This window comes from Terrapene carolina, unplaced genomic scaffold (genome assembly GCF_002925995.2).
Source record: "Terrapene carolina triunguis isolate 2854851 unplaced genomic scaffold, T_m_triunguis-2.0 Scaffold96, whole genome shotgun sequence".
NCBI lineage: Eukaryota > Metazoa > Chordata > Testudines > Emydidae > Terrapene > Terrapene triunguis.
The window spans coordinates 73,931,023-73,952,898 of NW_020664447.1; the positions used below are offsets into that span (position 1 = coordinate 73,931,023).

At 45.3% G+C, this 21,876-nt stretch overlaps 2 protein-coding genes across 2 annotated transcripts in view; one reads left to right on the forward strand and one right to left on the reverse strand.

Annotated features, from left to right (window-relative positions):
- Positions 1-6,047: 6,047 nt before the first annotated feature.
- On the forward strand, positions 6,048-6,923 carry FAM181A (family with sequence similarity 181 member A). The gene has a single exon (XM_024197120.1). It carries the CDS (start codon positions 6,048-6,050, stop codon positions 6,921-6,923), a length of 876 nt encoding a protein of 291 aa, XP_024052888.1.
- A 3,109-nt stretch (positions 6,924-10,032) lies between these two features.
- ASB2 (ankyrin repeat and SOCS box containing 2) overlaps positions 10,033-21,876 on the reverse strand; it is a 35,759-nt gene continuing 23,915 nt past the window's right edge. Inside the window, exons 8-10 of the mRNA XM_024197132.2 lie at positions 19,651-20,212; positions 15,633-15,786; positions 10,033-14,035 (exon numbers count right to left, since the gene is read on the reverse strand). Coding sequence (XP_024052900.1) covers positions 13,899-14,035; positions 15,633-15,786; positions 19,651-20,212 — 853 coding nt within the window. The 3' untranslated portion in view covers positions 10,033-13,898. The remainder of the gene's footprint in view (positions 14,036-15,632; positions 15,787-19,650; positions 20,213-21,876) is intronic.

Below are 21,876 nucleotides of genomic sequence, written 5' to 3' on the forward strand. Positions count from 1 at the left end.
ACACAAGCAAAGATTCCTTATCTTTCTATAAGTACATTTTTACTCAACAACGATACAAACATTATTATATTGTGCCAGGGACATGAAAATGAAGAACATATTTTCAAATGAGGCTCTCACGGTTGGGTATATGTCCAGCTGTCATTGTGATACATGTCCTCTAGGTGGAGTGCATGGGGTACTGAGACAGCCTGGGAATATGCGAGGAATGTGGGGGTGGAGAGTGGGGAGGGCATGGAAGGCAGTTCTGTATGGGCTGCAGGGGGAGATGAGAACAGATGTGTTCTGTCTGCAGTTCGGTCAGGGTCCTCAGCATGTCTGTTTGGCCCTGTAGCAGCTGTATCATCCGCTTCTGCTCCTGTTTCCTCTCCTGGCTATCCATACATAGTTTCTCATTGATAGCCTCTCTCCATGCTCTGTGCTTGCAATCCAGAGCATCAGAGGATTGCAGCACCTCCCCGAACATGTCTTCCTTACTCCTGGTTCATCCTCCTTATCTGGAGCCACTCAGCCAGTGCGCAGGAGGAGACAGTCAAGGACACAACTGCAGAAGCTAAAGAAACAATAGACAGAGGCATTATTGTGAGTGCACTCACAACCTTGATTCAAACAAGTTAGAAACACAACTTGTTTCAGAGGGGAGTCTCAGAGGGGTATCACTATGAGCACCATTCTGAATATTGGCACCATTTTCCACAGGCGCGGGTGACAGCAGCTAATATCTCGTTCCTGAGGGTAACCGAAGATGCAAGTGTGCAGCTTCTGCTTGCATGTGGCTGCTAACCGGGTCTGTATGCTGCTTGCCTGTGTGCTGCTTTGTTGCCTGCAGAAGTAATTGCCAATTGGTGCGGCAAAGTTTCCTACAGTAGGAAAAGAAGCAAGACAGCCTCCCAAGAAACCTTCAGCAGAGGATTGCAGAGTACCTCCAGGGAAGTTTCCTAGAAATCTCCGTGGAGGATTCCTGTGACATCCCATGGTGCATCAACAAACTTTTCCGCAGGGCTCCCTCTGCCTAGCTACACAGAGGAATGAAACCAGATACAAATGGTGCTTGTGTTGGTTATTTCAATCCCTCTTCTATCCTAGTTAAAAAAAGGAGACCTCTACCTCCTGTCTCCCTGCAGTATCAAAGCACAATGAATACTTACCAGAGCTCCCCTCTTTTGCTTCAGGCGTGCCAGAGTTGGAGTGCTGGGACTGGCTAGACCACTCCAGAGTTAAGAAGAGGTCCTGGCTCGCCAGGCCATGGGACATTCCTGTTGCCTGACCTCCAGCTCCTTCCTTGTCTACAACGTCATTCTCTGGCTTCATTCTGCTACCCACTGTCTCCAGCACCCGTCCCCCGAAGTATCCACGGGGCTCTTAGCAGTGGAGGTGGGGTTGCTGCAGAGGATGGTATGCAGCTCTTTGTAGAAGTGGCATGTCTTTGGTGATGCACAGATTGACAATTGGCCTCCCTTGCCTTCTGGTATGCCTGCCTCAGCTCCTTGATCTTAGCACAGCACTGCTGCATGTCCCTATTGTGCCCCTTCTCCTCCATGCCGTGAGCAATCTGCCCAGAAGTATCAAAGTTCCTGCAGCTGGAACAGAGCTGTGACTGCACAGCCTCCTCTCCCCACAGACCCAGCAGATCCAACAACTCCGGTGTTGAGTTTGCTGCAGGGAGTCGGCATGGTCAGCTGGGTAGATGTGATGTGAGCTCTCCAGGCTGAGCAAACAGGAAGAAGCATTTCAAAAATTCCTAGGGCTTTAGAAGGGGAGGGGCACATGCCTGAGTACCTGGCTGCAGGGCAGCGGAGTTCAAACTGGTGACCAGAGTGGTCACAATGGGCATTGTGGGACACTTTCTGGAGGCCACTTAGGGTGACATAAGCAACTCAGTGTCTACACTGACACTGCTTGCTCTAAGTACGTCACCATAAGCGCTATGCCTCTCTTTGAGATGGTTTTATCATGTCGGCTTAGCAGGAGAGTTAAATCAGCGGGAGGAGCATTGCAGTGTGATCACCTCCACCGTTAGGTCGACGTAAGATGACTTATGTCAACTTAACAGTGTAGTGTAGACATGGCCTTAGACGCCACACCTGCCCAAGGGAATAGCAAGGGCTAAAAAGCCCACAAAGCGGTTACAGGGGGTAACAGGCCTGTGGGAGTAAGCAGAGCTAGGCACCTCATTGGAGCCAGTGGGTGAGGAGTAGGCAGGGAATGAATAGCCTTAGATCCACGCACTCACCCCACTTGCTGGCCAGAGTAGCTAAGGTTGAGGGAAGCAGTAAATTAGGAGGAAGTAGGGGAGGAACTGATACTCAGAGGGGTGTCTCTGTGCCACACCTCTCAGGGTTGTTCCTCCCAGCTTGTGTACCTCTCCTTGCTCAGAGCTCTCACCACCTAGCTCATATAACGAATGAGCCGACACCATCCTAGGGTAACTCCATCTACCTCAATAGAGTGAGGCCAGGGTGAACTTGGCGCATTTAGCCCCAGCAATCATTTCACAGAGGAGACTTGAGGGAGCTCACACTCTGCCCAGGTAGAGGTGGCTCTGTTACATGTGCCGGTGGAGGATCTGTATAGAACCTTTCAGTATGTTGCATGAGTTTCCCAAGTCTCGGCGGATACAGCTCATTAACATTCTGTGACAGCCCAGAGCAGTCCAAATCCTTCTCCCATCTGTTTGTTACACTCTCTTCCCGAAATCTGGGCCAGCCATTAAGCTCTTTAGGAGGGGATTACATTACTCAAGGGTTTACACAGTTTATCCAGCCTGGTTCATATGTTAAGTATACACACGATGTAATTTTGTTACCTGGAAATAAGCAAAGAGATGAGCCCTTGGAAGGATACCTGTTTACATTGGTTGGATGAAAACACTCTTCATCTAGCCTGTGCAGCATAAAAAATTAATGCTGGACATGGCAAGCAAAATGATCACTGTGTGAACTGGGACTGGAAGACTAGTCTTTGATTAATATATCAAGAGACATCTGCTTGTCATTCCCAAGCAGTGTGTGTGTGTGTGGATGGGACTGAAATTATAAGAGTGCAGAGAGATTTCTAGCATGGAATAACACAGGACTGAGGTCTCAGGAGAGTTTCTTATAAAAGCTCCTGAGGCAGAGTTGTCTACACTAGAGCTCCCACTGGTGGAACTGCCCCTGTAATTGGAATGGTGGGAAAGGTTATGCAAGGCAGCCTAGTGTAGTTACAGCCCCATCTGGATGATGATGCTGTGCTTATATAGCACTTTGCATCAGTAGATCTCAACTTCTTGTCTGCTGAAATTTTATATTGTCTCTTCAAGAATGTTTACCCTTTTCTGCCTCAGTTAGTTGGAAACAGAGAGACAGATGCTTGGGTGCCGTTGGGAGGTTAGTGCACTGGAACCAGTTGCAGATCACCAGTGCTGGGGATGGATCTGTGCCAGCCCAGACTCCAGTATAGTTTGGAGCAGCCGCTGCGGTGGTGTAACCAACAGCTGGGGCCATTTTGGCAGCTGGTGATTGCCAGAGGACAGGAGTGTTCCAGCCATGCCTCTTACTACTGGCCTCACCCACTCCACCAGAAGCAGGGTGGCCTAGGGATTGTGCCGCCCTGGGGGAATTCTCTGTTGGCTGGACCTACCAGCTTCAGAGACCCTTTGTGCCGATGAGACCTGTACAAAGGGGCTGTAGCACATTGGGGATCTGGCCCGGCATGTAAATCCAGTCTTTAAGAAAAAGCCTTAAGGCCTGATTTTGACCTCACACTGTGTTAAACCAGGGGTAAAACAATGAATTTAGTGCAGTCAATGGAGCTATGCTGATTTACACCAGCTGAGGATCTGGCCCTGAGTTTTTACATCGCCCTTATATGTGCAGAACTCCTGATGACATCACAAGTGGCTGGGGAAGGGATGAGCAAAAAGGGAATAGGGTCTTCAAGATCTGGTGCCAAGTGAGACACTTAATTTAAAGTGCGTAATCCACCCCACATGGCATAAGCAAGAACTTTTCTTTCCTGTAAGGAAAGTAAAATTAATAGAAATGGGCACAAGCTGTAAAATATGGATGTTGGCTGGATTTTAAAGTTCAGGTCTTTGCGACTGGCCCTTGAAAGAGTGATTTTTTTGTTTGCAAAAGTTGGATCTGGGTTTGGATTTCAGACAGCCCCAAAGCATGGATGTGTTTGGATCCAGAGATTATATTTGGGCCTCTCTCTTAATAATAATAATTAATAATGTTTAGCCCTTATATTGCATTTCCACCACAAAGGCACTGCAATCTTTATTAGTCTTCCAACTGAACACTGCAGTTCAGCTGATGGCTGCTCAAGCCTGAGGCGCTGGGAGTGCAAGCTGCCTTGAGTTCTGAATGGCTGGCATTTCTGAAATTCACCAGGGGCAGGCTTTTCTGCTCTCCTATTCTCACAGATCTCCAAGGGGATAACGTGCATCATGGGACTCCGGGTTTTACTGTGCTATTAAGTTATTGCCACCCCTTGGGACAGCCCTGCAAGGAGGAGGAGGACTCGCATAACTCTGGATCAGTAAAGGAAGCAGCTCAATTAGCATTTCACACGCTTTTCTTCGCTCTCTTCTTCCCTTCCCTGCAGTGGGCATGCTTTCCCCTTAAAGGATTGTCCTGTTTCTGCTCCTTGCCAGCGTTGGCAGGGTGACAGTAGTCGAGTGTGCAAACTTGTGCTATTGTCCCCGGGCCAGGGGGAGTCATGGAGACCCATTAATATGACACAGGAAAATGTTTGCTGATGGCAATTCTATGGGCTTTGTCTAACTCTTTCTCCATCATGACGACTCGATTTAAGTCTCTAACTGTTTGACTACAGATGCAAGAGTACTATCCAACTCCATCCCTTTGTCCGGGCAGTTTGAATGGGTAATTCAGCTTTTGTGTGGCTCAATTGAGGGGGCAAACATAAAGACAAGATTCTTGAGCGCTCAAGCTCCCTTTCCATGGATATCTGCACATCTCTTTAGAGATTTGTTCCTTTCCTACCTTTTTTCTGACATCATCCTCCCTTTAAAAAAAAAAAAAAAAAAAGCCCTGATCAAGAACAGTTAAAAGCAGGCTAGCCTGGTCTCCCAAACTAGCATTGTCCTGTGTCATTGAAGCATGGTTACTGCCAGCCTCCAGACAGCTTTGGGGTAGTTTAGAGAAAAGGGTGTCTAAACTTTCTTTACTCATCAGCAGCATATCATGTTGGATTGTGTTGTTGGAGGGGGAGCAAAGGGAAGGCCCTCACAGGGGTGGAGGAGGAAAAAAGGGGTGGAGGAAAGAGTGGAGAATGGTAGAAATCACAGGGAAATGGTCGTATTTATTAGCTGTCTTTCTGTGGCTGTCCCCATGGCGACAATTTGTGATGACAAAGAATGTGAGAACGGGGGAGCCTAATGCCTGATTGGGATGCTTTGTATTTGGCAAAGTGGCTTCTGATTGGTCTGAGAAAGCCCCCTAACTAGAAGGAGTTGATATTCATTCAGCTTACTCAAGTGCTGCTAAACTGCTTCTAAACACTCAGAGGGTCCGGTTGCTTCTCTAAAGGTTGGTAGTGGATAACCTGTATAACAAGATTAGCCGGGGAACTGGGTTCTTCTCAGCAGTGATACAGTAACAGTCAATATTAGAGAGACAATCTACTCAGTGTGTGTGTTTTGGTTACAGTGACATGGAAGTGCTGCTGAGCTTTCTGCTTACGCTTTAAACATTACCTGTCTAACAAGATTAACCATTTGGTTCTCAGCAGTAACAAGCTGGCGTGTGTGCGCGTGTGTGCGCGTGCCATGGTTGTGTGATTGCAAGGATGTGGATGTGCTGCAGATGTTTCAAATTTCGCTAGCATGACAATCTGACACCTGGCTTGTTCAGCTGAGAAGTTTGATTTGTTCTTGTTTTTCCCATCTACTTGATGCTTTCGATTTTTTTTCCTGCTGCAGGGGAGCATTTGGGTTTGAAGTCATGAATATGTCCCTCCTGCTTTCACAGGTTTGCCCAGGTTTGAGGAGTGGGATTATAAACTTTTGATGGAAATCTCCAGGAGGATCCCTCTTTGAAATGGCATCAGACAGCGAGGTGAAAACGTTACTGAATTTTGTGAACCTGGCCTCTAGTGACATCAAAGCTGCTCTGGACAAGTCTGCTCCCTGCCGCCGCTCAGTTGACCACAGAAAATACTTGCAGAAGCAGCTCAAGCGTTTTTCTCAGAAATATTCCAGGATCCCAAGATGCCACCCCAGCAAATCCATGGAATCCAGCTCCAAACGGGGGGCAGAGGATAGAAATCGCAGTTCAGACCCAGATGGCCCAGATCCAAATCACTGCAGAGCGTCCAGTGAAAAGGCCCTGAGGCTATCAGAGGTGGAGGAGAACTTCAGTGGGGGACAGGTTTTGCAAGAGCAAAGCCCAGAGTCTGTAAGGCCAGATCAGGTGCCCATGAGGAAAAGACAGCTGCCTGCTTCCTTCTGGGAAGAACCCAGACCAACTCAGAGTCTGCTGGTCGGGAGCTTTCCTGCCGGATTGGATGGGCTCCCAAACTCCAGGGACCTCCCTCCTTACGAGGGCAAGAAAAGCAAAAAGGGTCCTGATACCACTGAGCCAGGCAGCCCCCCTCTGCCTGCCCAGCCCAGTGGGGAGAAGGAGCCTATCAAAGTGCCCGGGACATCCTTATCTGGCCGGATGAATGCCTGGAGCTGCTGTCCATTTCAGTACCATGGACAACCTGTTTACCAAACCCCTGGAGCCCTACCTCAATCACCCTTTCCAGGCCTGGGGCTATGGAGGAAAAGCACAGCACCCGCAGGGGAGATCCAACACTTCTGCAAGGAGGCAGGCAGTATGGGGCAGAAACTATACAGACCAGTGGTTTTGAAACCCATCCCTACCAAGCCGGCAGTGCCACCTCCTATTTTCAATGTGTTTGGCTACATTTAGCCTGAGGGAGGGGAGGGGATTTTGTGCTGTGTATGGTAGCTCTTTCAAATGAAATTGAAATGTAACTTCAGCCATTGGCCCATCAGCTAGTCACACTGTGGAGCAATTCTTAGGGAAAGAATCTGCTATCATTTCCATCTGTCTATAGACGGGTAGCTATTACAGGCTGCTCCTTTAATCGGAAAGGCACAAGCTGGCTGACTTAAATAGTGGTTGTGAATACTTTTGGGTGTCAGTCTTCCCTCACTGCACTGGTATAAATCAGGAATAATTCTTACTGAAGCCAGTGCAGTTAAATGACAGGAGAACTGGGCCTCTTGTATTTAAGATAATTGTTTGACCCAGGGTGTGTCAGGCTAAGAACCATTTGGAATCTGCACTTGTAACCCCTACGAGACCTTTTCCATATGGGAATGTCTTAATGGGGACGCTCTGCACCAGCAGCAGCAATGACGTGATTAAACTGATAATATCTCTTGTACTTTAAAGTCATTCTAAAGAAATCAGTTAAGGTTTTCAGGTCACTTTCTTTTACCGATAGGACAGTATTTAATGCAGAAGATAAGTTTGTAAGTTGATTTCAGCTCTTCTCTTGTGTAAATATCAAGAGAGTTTAAAAAAAAATAAAGCAGGTAATTTTATTTGTCTCCACATCTCAAGTATGTTCAGATTGCATGTTTACCTTCCTCCCAGCGAGTAGATTCAGGTTCAGTTTGTAAAGGTGTTGTCATTCAGAAATGAGGGCCTGATTCTCTAATCATTCACAGTGGTGTAAATCAGGAGTAGCTCCACTGAAGGCTATGAAATTAGCCGGTTTAAAACTGGTGTGACTGAGAGCAGACCTGCCCTGTGACAACTAAGAGAATAGACTGGAAATGGTTTAGCATTTGAACATGTAAGTGCAAAACCAGTGATATAAGAGAGAGGATCGGAGGGTGAACACATTGGCACTAAAGCCTCAGGGTATGTCTGCACCAGAAATGCTACAGTGGCCCAGCTGCAGCACTGTAGTGCAGACACTTTACTACAGTGTCTGAAGGGCTTCTCCCATGGCTGTCATAAATCCCCCCTCTCCAAGAAGCAGCATCCGGGTTGACAGAAGAATTCTTCCATTGACCTAAAGGTGTCTACAGGGGGCTTAGTTTGGCTTAACTATGTATCTCGGGGGGAGGGTTAATTTTTCACACCCCTTAGCGACATAACTAGATTGACCTATGTTTTAGGTGTAGACCTAGACTCAGTTGATCAAGGCAATGAGCTTCCCAGGGACAATTCTCTACTCTGCCTGAGGACTGGTCTACACTAGGAGCTTACATTGGCATGGCTACACTGCTAAGGGGTGATCCACACCCCCGAGCAGCGTAGCTATGCTGACCTAACCCCGAGTGTAGACAGCACGAGGTGGACAGAAGAAGTGGTTTAAGTGCAGACATGCCCTGATTCTAAGATGGAAAGCTGCAGATAAATAAGTACTCTAGTAGTTTGCAAGTTATTCACTTGCAAAGCTGGTCATGTGTGATTAAATCACTTCTGATAGGTTAAAAGGAGTGTTTTGTTAAACTTCTCTAAAGCCTACAAAGAAATGATGCTAAACAAATAGGACCAGAGACTTATGATTAAATATTATGGACCTGATTCTCCAGTCGCTTAGAGGTGTAAATCACTGAGGTCAATAGAGCTACACTGTATAAAAGTGACAGGAGAATCAGACCATATGCATCAGCTGAGGGTCTGGCCTTGTATACTGCCTGCAATTTTTATGAAGGGCATGCAGATCATTCTCTGGCCAGTGGGCCCATTTTCCCCAGCCATCTCAATCATAACCCTGAGAGTAGCCTATGCAGAAGTGAAGCCACAGTGGGTTATTCCTGTAGTCTAAAAGTAACAGCATGAAAGATGAACCAGGCTTGAGTCTTAACTTCCTTCTCCTTGTGCAGTCATTTACACCTGTGCAAAGAAGGCATTATACAACATGATTGTCTGATTCGGTAGCATTTTACCAGCTTTGCATAGTTGTAAATAATAGCATAAGGTCCAGAAGAATCAGATCCATAGAGTCTTGGGGGCCAGCATGGAAGTGTGGGTCTGGCTCCTCTATCATACTTCAATACCTCCTCCTTGTCTTCAGAAAAGACTCCATGAAGAGGCAGCGTCCCTGATCCTGCATCCATTGAAGTGAAATGCAAAATTTCCTCTTAGGAGGAGAAATGGGCCCAAGAGAGACAAGCTGCAGAGCTACAGACAAGGGGTTCCTGCAGCTCTTTCTCACATGAGTGGCCCTTATTCACACTTGTAGTCGGACTGAAACCAATGGGCTAGATGCTGAACGCAGTCACAACTGTGTGAACCCAGAGTAGCTTCACTGGAGTTATGCCAGGCTGCCAGCAGGCAGGATGACTGGGATCAGCACCTGGCTCTCTGGAACCACTTCAGAATGTATGGTTCCATCAAAATGAAAACACTTCATGAAACTGGGTCAATGTCATTTCAGAGGAAAATGGGGTGGGGGAGGGAGAGGGAGAGTTCTGACAACGTCAAACCACTTCTGTTTTTTTTTTTTTTTAAGTGACTTTTCATTTAGAAGCTTTCATTTTGTAGGATCATGGCTAGCACTATAATACGATAACTTTAGAAAGTCAAAATTGGAACAAAATGTCAAAATGAAACATTTCTATCATCCTTTTTTTTTTCCTTTTTTTTTGTAATTTTCCTTTGCAAGTTTGGAACGAAGCCAAATTTCAGAAGCCAAATTTGTAACGAAGCCACACGGAAAGCCCACTTTCTGGATGGTTCTAGTTCCAGGGCTGGGACCTTTCATGGAATGCTGGTGTATTCTAAGAAGTGAAGCAGCAGTGTTCCAGAACTCGAATGACATCATTACATGTAGCTGAAGTAACTGAAGAGGTTTGTGTGAGACATTCTTCTTAAGTCTTCTGGGGAGCTACAACCTCTCCTCAGCAATACAAGTCTCCTCTTCCTGTGACTACTGTTTAGATTATTACTTATTACTGCTTCGATTGGTTCAAACTTTCCCCAGATACCTCTTTGTCTAGGTCCTCAGAGCAGCAGGTAACATTTTAGAATGTTAGTTTATTTGCATTTTGTTTAGAAGCTGAAAAACATAACACCGGAACGCCACCATTTGCTAAAACATAATGCAAATGTAAAATATTAAACCCACACTATATTTTATAAATAACGGCAAAAAATAATAAAACAATTGAAAAAGCTTTTGTACAAAAAAGTGCACAAGAACATAAAGTGAATTGCACATGTTGCAATAACAAAGTACAGTATTCTGGCCATTTAGTATTCCTGGAACAGCTGACAACACTTCTCATCACTGAAGATGTCTGTCCTGATGCATAAAAATATACCATTTTACTGCATATTGGAACTACTGAACTGGTTCCAAAGCCTTGGCTCCGAAGTATTTTTTCAATTTCACAATGACTTCTATACAGCTGTATTCATTTTTATAAATGAAAAGAGAATTTGTACAGATTCAGGACATCGGGTGTGAGAGAGGTAGCCTGCCCTGTTTTAGTGCAAATAAATGTAAATCAACTGTGGAAAGGCTGGCAGTGAGGGTCAAGCAGAAAGGATAAAGTGATATCGCGAGTGCCAGGTCAATGGAGTGATCTCTCCTCAGTTTATGTGCACAGTATGGGCCTGATTCTGCTCTCGCTTGTACTAATTTTATACCAGGGTAGCTCTATTGATTTCAGTGGCGGTACGCCTGACCGATACAAATATGATAGAGCAATCAGGCCTGTAGGTATCCAGTTAAGGAGTAATACGTCTTTTGCTCAACCCATACCCAGTTTCAGTTTTTCCAGGTTCAACAAAACAGAACAACCCTGTATCCCATGATCATTTTGCATATGTAAAAGTTTCCTCTCCAGAGTATTCCACAGCTTTGGATTGCTTATGAAATCCCAGCACTACTGTATGTACACGGTGTGTGAGTTCAAATCATTCCATCAGAAAGGTGGCCTCAGATAATCTGATTATACAACACATAGATATTTAGGTAAACCCTCTCCACCATGCTGGGTTTCAGTATCAATATCTGTTTGCAACTCAGTCTGATTCTAGCCTGTGACACTGGTTTAATTTCAGGGGAGTTGCCCCTGATTTACAATAATGGAAGTAAGCAAGAACCAGGCCCTCCACGCTCAACCCACAGAGGCGTGAGCTATGCCAGCTAACCAGGTGATTTTTCTGTATATCAAAAGCTACTTAGTTCACACACTACTGTTAGGACTACTGGAGCTGGCCTGTGGAATCCTTTCACATGGGGTGTGCACTTTATTCACAGGCATTAGTCTCTTCAGTGAAGTAAGTGTTCACCAGCATGAGTCAGGGCTGTATGGACAGGCCATGCATCTGTTCATCTAGGATGTTCATGCTAAATATTCAAAAGCAAGGCTGTGTCTGAGCAGCTCTAGGGCTTCCTTTCAGGCCAGCGGTAATATGCCTGGGCTCACAAGGAGGGCTCCCAGCTTGGGTCTTTTTCTGATTCTTTATTGTATGTTTGTTTTTTGGCAAATTATGGTGCATTATTGAAAGGGGGAAATTTGGGGAGTTTTAAGTGGTGTCAAAAATGGTTTTCTTAGAATTATGTAAAAATTCTCTGAAGCGCCGTGCTGCTGGAATGAGTTACCAGACAGCAGGGGTGATTTTCAGAGCTCCCTCCAGCAAACTGTTTGCAAACACCAAAGGCTGGATCCTAGCTGGTATAAATGGGTGCTACTCCACTGGAGTAATGGGTGCTGTGCCCATTTACGCTAGCTGCAGAGCAGGCGCCTGCTCTGAATTATTTTCCTTCTGAGGTTGCTATATCGAGCTGCTCAGCATCTTGCAGGATCTGGCCCATTATTGTTTTTGGAATGGGAAATAGCCTGCTGTTTGGCATCTCTTCTGTCCTTCATCTCCCTTTCAACCCTGACAGAGTGTCTGGAGTGTAGTTCACCAAAGCAGGAGATACCCACTGGAGGAGGAAAAATGGTCAGCATCATTGTTAGACCTGAGAATGAGGGGCCAGAACATCAGCGGGAGTAAATGAAGACAATGGGTGGAGCTTTCCCCATTTTCACTAGCTGAGGAGCTGGCCAGGCACTAATCACTTTCTTCAAAGCTCTGCTAGAGGATCACAGCTCAATCTGAATTGAAACGGCATTGGTTTCTCCACTGCCATTGCATTTTGGAAGGGGACAGTCAACACACAGAGGTGCAATTAGCTGCAGTTGTTGCTACTGTTGCTTACATCCCATACCTTCCAGCGCTTGCGGAATTTCACTCCAAACTTTGGGCAAAAGCAGACATGCATGTGTGCAATACACTTATAGTTTTGTGGTAAGGTGTACAAGTCTACAAGAAGAAACCTTTGTGCAATGCAGCCCCGTTTGTCATGAATAACTGTATTTCTCCTGCTTTGCTTAGATTTCTGTCTGAATCAGTATCTGGTGGGCAGGTCAACACACAAAACCATACCTAATGTATGTATGGTTGGACGTGCAGATAATCTCTGGTATGAATCCAAATCAGACTGGAGCCCAAAACTCCTTTTGTGTTTACAATAAGAGGGTGAAGAGCCTGTGTATTTCTAGGCCAAGATTTGCAAAGATAGGGGTCTAATGTAAATCCTTATATAGGTGCCAAATAAGTGATTTGATTTTCAAAGGGGCTGAAATCTAGCAGCTTTCATTGATGTCAGTGGGAGCTTCCAGGTACTCAGCACTTTTGAAATTCAGGCCACTTAGGGACAAATTATGATACTGTAATTTTCCTTGAGTAGCACCTTACTGCACAAGTCTCCTCACTGACTTCAATGAAATTACTGGTGGCATAAGTAAATGTTCAGTGTAAGTGTATCATAATCTGGCACTATTTAAATGCATAAATAAGGACAGAGGAGCCTAATTTTTGAAAATCTTAGTGCCAGTGTTTATAATTTTGAAATAATCTGACTCTTCTACAAGTAACAGTAGCTCAGTGTCTTGGCTTCACTAAAATCTGTCACCTGAATTTCAGGGCCTGATTCTGCTCTCACAGCAATTTTATGGTGGAGAAAATCCATTGACTTCTGTGGTCCTATTTCGGATTTACACCAGTTAAAAGGAGTTCAGAATTGCTTTTGGATCTTCACTGCAGAAATTCACTTACACCAGAGCCCTGTCTACTTCTTATGCACATTTAATATACCACAAACAGTATTTACTGTGAGCTAAATCCTTCAGTCCTGGTATGTTTACTCATATAAAATGTCCACTGACTTTAACAGGAGTTTAGGATGAGTCAAGTCTTCTTGGTTTGCACCAATATTTACAAAATGTCTTTGTTGGGGAGAAAAAATCTTCTCAAAAGCTCTGAGTTTTGAACGCTTGGAAATCAAGTGAAAAGGCCAAAGAAACAAAAAATAAATAGGTGAGAGAGATAATGTCAAGGTACCAGAGAATTAGCAACCAGCAAACCGCTCAGCCTAACATGACAGAAAACAAAATAACATTCAGGGAAATGTGATTGTTTCCCCAGCTATGCAGATTCTTGACAATTACTGATTCCTGAGCACTGAAGAACTCTAACCTCTGAAAGACCCTCAGGTCCTTTTCGAATCCCGCAATGTCACGTGGCTTTGACTCTGCTAGTTTTTCAGTGCTGGCGTTCCTGTCCCCTTCCCTACAGATCTCTGAGGTGTGTAACATTCCAAAGCACTTGTTTTCTTTTGGAAAAAAAAATCAAAGGATAGTCTGTCCTGTCTGTGTCACTCTGTGTCTTTCACTCTCCATTTCTTCTCTCTCCCTTTCCAGCATTGTCATGCACACAGATTAGCTATGGGGTGATCCTGTGTGACATGTGACACAGGTTCCTTCCCATCACGTAGTCCGTTCAACATGATCATGTGAATACTCTCCTCTCTAATGAATTGGGTTGTTGCACAAGGAAGCTGCTGATCACCAGGTTTGCACGAGGTCACTGTGAATAATCATACTGTAGGTATCGAATCAGTCTGCCCGGCAGAGGCAAAGTGTCAATCAGTTTAATGCGGTTTCTCCCAATCACGTTTCGAACCTTGATCCGGCAAAGGTGAGCGAGAGGCCTGGGGGGCTCTGGAAAAGAGACAGGACCTAAATGTTAGTCGGGCATTTTCAGATCAGTTGAGTTATTAAGCTAGGTCAGTGCCTCACATGCTGAGCCGTTACATTTATTAGGGACTGTAGAGGAAGGACCCCCAGCAGCGGAGTCAGTGCAGTCAAAGGGGATGAACTGTGCGGTGAGCCATGTATGGTGTGTACATCCTCTGCACAGCATGCAGCTCAGCTGAGAGTTTGCACCTTAATACATGTCCCGCACTAACCACAGCCTGCATCCAGTCTGTCCGACATTGCAGCCCTGTGGAGTTTGAGGTTCAGACCTGTCAGGGGGAGGGCAGCTGGCTCCATGTGCTAACGCATCGCACCGCCACATGGGGCTGGGAGCTATGTCCCTTGTTCTCAGGCTGGCGGGAGCTGAGACACTATGTGAGGCGGAAGAGAGGAAATACTTCAGATAGCGCTGTGGCAACCCCTCTGGCTCGACCAGGAACCATGCTCAGCCCTCCTTGGCCAGAACAATGGTAGGCACAATGTGAGGCCTCGCAGGTGGGTGGGGAAATGGGGTTGGGATCCCCAGGATTCTGAAGAGGGGGGGCTGAAAGAATCCCCTGGAAAGAAGGAGATTTGTAAGTGTGGAGGGGGAATAGGGTGAACTCTTGTGCCAATGAGCCAAGTCACCAAGTAATCCCCTGCATTACAAAACGCCAGCCGTGAGGATCTGCCAGCTCAGCTGTCATTACAGCTGACCCCCTAATGCAAACGCAGCTTAGCAAAAAGGTGGAGATGCAAATATAAACCAGAGGAAAGCTTGAGGGATAAACACAAAAGAGTCTCTTTATTTCTAGAACAGTGAAGTCTCACTGGGATCCGTGGCTGCCCAGGCACTTAGGTGTAGTGCAGAAAGAGGGGACAAGAGGTTAGGACTCCTGCAGTCCATCTCAGACTCTGCTACTGTCTTGCTGGGTGGCTTTTGGCAAGTTACTTAATTATACTCAGTTTCCCACTATTACTTACCTGGCTCCCCGAGGTGCTGTGGGACTCAATACATTAATGTTTGTGAAGCCCCTAGGGATCCTTAGATGAAAGATGCTTTAGAAGTACAAAGTATTAGTATCATACTGCTGCATTTCAGGCTGTCTGGGAAGTGGGGGAGTGGGGAGGGCGGGATTATTGACCTGCTCCGTTTTGACTGATGTAGAGCATAGACCTAATGCTGCACTTTCGTCCCTAGTGTGTCTCCATTGAAATCAGGGATGGCTTGGACCCAGTGCGTTAGATCCTCAGCTGGTGTAAAACAGCTTAGCTCCATTACAGTCAATTGTGCTATGTAAATTTATACTAGCTAAAACTATGGCCCAAAATGGCATTCAACCCTTCTGGGATAACCTTATAGAACGTAATAAGGTTGAAACCAAATACAGTTCAGTAGAAATGAAACTAAAGACCTACCCTACCTTTCCACAAGGGATCCAATGATAGAGCATCCTACCTGTGAAAGAAGGTGGTTTCTGACTGGCTGAAGCTTTTTATGAACATCAGGCTGTCCCCCAGCAATGTGACTTCCCTGGTACCGATTCTGGCCCGTGTAATGTAATTCAGCCCCGCGTCATACCTGCTTTCTCTTTAACAACTGCCCAGTCCTCGTAGCTGTCTATGTGCTCCTTTAGCCGGGCACAGAGCTGCACATTGCCCACATAATCCAGGAGAACATCGATAATAGGCCCGGCCCAGCGATTCATCTCCGGAGCAGACACCATATCACAAAACTGAAACAAAAGCCAGAGCTACTGCAGTCAGTGTGAAATTGATAAGTTCCTCAGGGGGGAGAGACTGTCAGGACATCATGTTGGTTACGCCTTCATACCATGGATAAAGACAGTTCTTAATTTTCCCTATGAAAACTTCTACTAAAAACCCCTTATTGCTGCTGAGGGAAACATCACCCCCTCTCCCACTGTGGGTGAATGAAACAAAATCCCAATGGATTCCTGGCTCTGGAGCATGGAAGAAGTGTCAACCACCTATAGGGCCTCAATATCCTTTGTCACCCAATAAGGGTCCTCAGGATAGCCAAGGATCAATGAGTGGCTGGGTGCTTGGATGAGAGCCCTCAGCTTTCCCTGGATACCAGCAGAGAATCTGCTTTAAAGTCAGAACAACCTTAGGCTCCATCACCCTTAGCATGTTCCATTTCTCTTCTTTGGGATCCTAGTTTGGGGAAAGTCTGAGGTAGCAGTTGGCAGGGCTGGTAGTGCAGGGGCACAGGACTTCGACGTGGAAGGACGAAGCCTCCAGTAGATTCCCTGAGATCTGTAGGTTTGTGGGGGAGCTGAACTCCTGGCCAAGGACCAGTCTAGTGGAGCTACTACAAGATAAACCACATGAAGCTTTTGCTTCACTACGTAGGTTATTCTGTGTCAGAAAACAAACTAGGCCTAATATGGGGCCAAAGCCTGCAGTCCCCCTTACTTTCTCCTGAATCAGGAAAAACTCGTTGTCAGTAGAAGCTGGTGGGCGCTCAGCACCTTTGAATATCAGGCCACTCATTTAGATGCCTAAATACAATCTTAGAAGCCTGACTTTCAGCACCCATTTAAAAAATATGGCCTATCTTCCTACCTAAATCTAACCCCATCCATCTATTTCTTTTAGGGGGCCGTGTTGTGACTATCACCAAAGTATCTGACTGTTTTCCAAGTAAATTAGATCTGTGTTGCAAGGTCCCCAGTGGACTTCAGTGGGTCTCCTACTCTTCTTCTGGTTATAGGAAGCTCTGTTTGGGCTACATGGGCCTGATTTGCCCACTCCTTACACGTGGTGTTGGCATTCACACCTGCCTAAAGGGAGCACAAAGTGAGTGTAAAGTGCTACCACATCCTAATGGCAGCACTTTATACCCACTTTGTCCAGGTTTAAATGATGACACACCGTGCAAGACAATACAGAAGCAGATCCTGTGTCTAATGTTCTTATTCTTCTTTCTTCTGGCAGCCACCCTCTCTGCACATACACAGACAACATTCAAACACTCATCAAATAAACTAACAGAAAATGTTTGGGGGAAAAACCACAGAGTGCAACCCTAGGAAATGTGAGCGTTACAGAAACAAAATTACACTGGGACTGGTATCAATCTGGACTTCACTCTCTGCACAAAGGTGTTGGGGTCCCCCCAAGACCTCTTCCATTCGGTTCCCTAAGAACTCCGTTCGACTCCAGTCTCATCACTCAGGCTCCTTAATTTGGCAGAGAGCAAAGCTATGCTGAGTTGGTTAGACTCAAGCATGGAGGGGAGGGGCATGGGCATACCACACATCCAGAGTTACATTGCAAACCTCTTCCTTCAATTACATTTACACATTGTGTTGCATTGACTATACATTGCATCACATGTTTTGGGCTTGGCTTGGTTATTCTGTAGGAACCAATTTCTGTACAGCATGTGTAACGCCCACAGACCCTGGTCCTTGGCAGATGGGATCAAACCTGGGACATCTGAAGCTTAGTGTATGAGCCTCTACTGCATGAGCTAAAAACCACATGGCTCTGAGCCAAGGCTGTAGTGGACTTATCAATCTCTAGATGGTCTAGGTGCCACTAGAGGAGGACAGAGCACCACAGCAAGTAGGCATGAGTTACACATGCACTGTCCATGAACAACTGACTCTTTACCTTATCTTTACATTCCTAATTTAGCTCATCCATTTTTATCTTGTCCATTCAAAATGGTTCCTTGGGTGTTCCCCCTTATCTTATCTAGTACAGACATTCTGTTTCCAACTGCTGATCCATTTACCTCCCCAATCGAGCCCCCCAAGAAATGAGGCTTTGCCGTGTCCAATTACCCATGTCAAGCTGGGGCTACAAAAGGTAAATGCCCTCTAGTGGCATTACAATAAATTACTCTTCATCTTCATATTTCCAACATTCTAATTCTCAATACATGAATTGAGAAGAAACCAATTGTTTTCCTTTTACATGGGTAAATGAAACATTTTATGGAATCATGAACTAATATATTTGTAGACTGATCTCCCTATCCTAATGTTTGTAGAAGTCTTAAGTACTATAGATTGGAACAATAAACTTTAGCAACAATAGTAATAATATGTAGTGATGTACTTTTCAGTTCATCTTCTGATACCTAGTTAATTCAGATCTATTATCAGCTTTTGGTCTGTAAACACTCATTGGTGAAAAGTCTGGGATGTCTGTAATTTCAGGTAATCTCATATGACTGAAATAATGAGTGCATGTATTTTATGTGAAGTTTAATGACGAAGGTCCCAAATGATCTCCTGGGCTTTATTTCAAAGTATAAAGGTATACAAAAATATTAACGAGCTAAACCATATACACCTATCTTTTATTAACCAATCCCCTAGTGCCAAGAACCAAATTTTATAACAATTTTATAACAAGATGAGGGGAAATGTCTTCTATGATCAGTGATTTCTCTTTTACTTTAGGCACAGGTAGGATTTTACATGACTTTAACTAGTTGTGTTATGTCAAGTTTAAACCGAACAATCTTCAGGGCAGGGATTTAGTTTTGTGAGGCATCTAGCACAATTTTAGGCACTAGAATAATAATAATAGTTGAGACCCAGACTGGGAAATGAGCTATTTACATGGGTAAAATATTTTTTTAAATACTTTTAAAAACATATTAAAATGTATAATCAGACTTCTCAAAGCAGTCTAGGGGAATCTTTCATTAATGATAGCGGAAGATATGTCTGAAACATATGGCTATATCAGAAATATGGCTAATTTACAGCAACTGGGCATCTAAATCCCTTCAGTGCATTTGCAAATATCAGCCTATGTGTCTAACTCCCCTAGACGGCTTTGAGAACCTTAACTATAATTTACTTATTTGTGTTGCTAATATTGTGACTCACACTTTCTCTAATGCTATACATTCAGTAAAACAAATTACTGCAATTATGAACATTCACTAGGTTACCCTCCCAACCAGAGGGGCTAGAAACCAAATTTGATTTTAAAACATCACCCCCATCCCCAGAAAACAGCAGCATGGCCCCTCTTGACATAGGCTAGCCTCAGAACCACTGGCACAGACCACTAAAAGAGCACACTCTTTTGGCACACAGTGGAACATTAGAACAATAGACCACACATCATCCAAAGGACCATTGGGGGATGAGTCCAATAGAGCACCCAATCGATGTTCAAAGTTTACCAGTCAATTTATAATTGAAAAAGTCTAAAATAGAAAATGTTTCAAGGCAGATCTCTTCTGCCCAACCCCCAGAGGAAATAGGGGGTGCTACCTAGAGAGGTAATTTAATTCACGATGGCTCAAATACCAAGGCAAAGAGAGTGGTATCAATGCCTACGTAGGAAGGCTTGTCCAGTGGTTAGAGCACTAGCTGAGGATCTGGTTTCAATTCCCAGCTCCGTCACAGACTTCCTGTGTGACCTTCGGCAAGTTGCTTAGCTTCTCTGTGACTCAGTTCCCCATCTGTCAAATGGGGAGAACAGCCCTGCCGCACTTCATAGGGGTGTTGGGAGGATAATTACATTAAAGAATGTGAGAGGTTCAGATACTATGTTAATGGTGGCCATATAAATATCATAGATCGATTAGATTCGATAGCACTTACCTGTACTATGTTTGGCTGTTTGTTCACCGGGGTATCATCCAATCTGTCCCTTCTATGATCCAGCACAGGATGTGGGCCATTTCCGTACTGACACTTAAAACAGGAGTCGGCATCACAGCCCAGATCCATTAGAAATTTGAGCAGACTGAGGTACTTCATTGAAAACATGATGGTGGCTGGGAAAGTAGTGGGATGGCTAGAAATGTACGCATCAATATTCGCCCCGTGGTCTAGAAGCAGCTTCATGGTTTTCAGGCAACCGTGGCGAATGGAGATTAGCAGTGGGTTGATAAGATCGATGTTGGGGTTGGCGCCGGCTTGCAGCAGCAGCTCTGTGGCGTAGATGTTATTGTTAATGACGGCGAAGTAGAGGACGGTGCTGCGCCTGTCCTCGTAGAGCCGGGCTCTCTCAAAGGAGAGGGTGGTGTTCACATCATAGCCGGCCTCAATTAGCTCTTCCAAGATGTCGTTGTTGTTGCGCTCAGCCGCAAGATGGAGCGGACTGATGCCGCTGCGCTTGACCCGAGTGCGGCTGGTCACGGGGAGCAGCATTTTGACTATCCTGCAAGAAGGGGATTCAGTGGATAACTGTTAGCCTTAGACAATCTACAGCAAATAATAGCGAGGCGGTTATTAGCACAGGAGTGAGCCAGCTGCTCATGAAAGTGAAGGACTGATAACACAGGCATGAGCCGTACAGCCCCTTCCCCCACAACTTGACCAGTGCATTTTCATCCTGACAGGGTGGGGTTAGGAGCAGAGGAGCTGCCAGGTTGGGTCAGACACAATGGCCATCTGGTCCAAGAGGCCTCTGACAATGGCCAGCATCAGATGCTTCAGAGGAAGGAGTAAGAACTCAGCAGTAGGCAGATGTAGGATAATCTGCCCCCACATTAGGTCTCACCGTAGTCCCTAAAAATTAGGATTAGCTTTGGCCCTGATGCATTTCTATGCATTGATTTTTCACAATGCTTCAAACGAGAGAGAGAGGGCAAAGCCAGGAGCTCAGTTCTGAGCTCATCGATGGAGGATTATATTCAGGTCCCAGGATCCAAGCCAGCGTTACAGTTCTGGTACTAAATCCAACTCCCTGCCCTGGGCACCCCTCGGGAGCCCTTCACTCGGTGGGTATTGGGAGGGGCAAATCCATGGGGCTATCGGAGTAAACCCAAGATGGACCAGTTGTGATGAGCCAAAAGGACAATTAGGAATTAAAATAAAATAAAGAACCAAAGCCGTTTTCCAGGCAAATTGCCAAGCATTAGCCCAGAGGGGAAAAAATGTACAGCTAAATTATAAACCTCAGTAAACAGGAATTTCTGTTGGAAACAATGGTGCTTCCTTAACAACTCAAATAGAGCTGCCATCATTGTACAGCCTTCACAATAAAAGTGTGATGAGTATTAAACATACTGGCCATCTTTAGCTTGACTGCAATGGCAGCTGCTCAGCATATCCCATGATCAGGAGATTTACAGGATAAAGCCAACTAAATAGTAATGATTATGACTTTTAAAGCATCTGATGATGCCATGTGCTTAGCTGCTCCTGAGTGGTGCTAAGGCCCCTCTACTCAGATTAAAATGAGAGCTGGAGACACGCAGAACCTTATATGCCTATTTACATGTTGGACTATGATGTCTCCCATGGCAAGTTTATAGCCACACCATGATTCATAGACCTGAAGAAGTTTTGTCTTTATTTAAGGAAAAAATCCAAAGCCTACAGAGGATATTTCCACCCAGAGCCTTTCTCAAAGCGGAGAGACTGACCTCATGTAACAAAGATGCTCACCAGAATCCAGGCAATTTGGGTGCTGCTTAGATGGCTACCATCCATCTCCAACAAATGCTTCATAATAGCCATAAAAGCAAAAAAAGCACATGCAGCACTGCGATGACACCATGCCAAGTGCCAGCATTAGTCATCCCGTGATTTACTGGGTTTTATTAAGATTTAAGGGTTGCTTTTGTTCTCTTGCTCAGGAAGTGAATGTGCTCAAGCCAGCTCTCTGTATCTGATTGAAAGGATGCAGCAGCGTTTAGAGAGGGGCCTGAAGAACCCTGAACTCCGAGGGTGTTTGAAATCCATGCTTGGCTCTGGATCTGAATTTTGCAAATGTCCCTTCTCTTGCTAAAGTGTCAAACCCAAAGCCCAGATCCAAAGCCTCTTGCATTTATTTTAGGATTGGGGATGGGGAACACTAACATCGGTATCAGGAACCTA

What these genes read in the sequence shown, in the direction of transcription:
- FAM181A (XM_024197120.1), top strand. Translation starts at nt 6,048, where the DNA reads ATGGCATCAGACAGCGAGGTGAAAACGTTACTGAATTTTGTGAACCTG.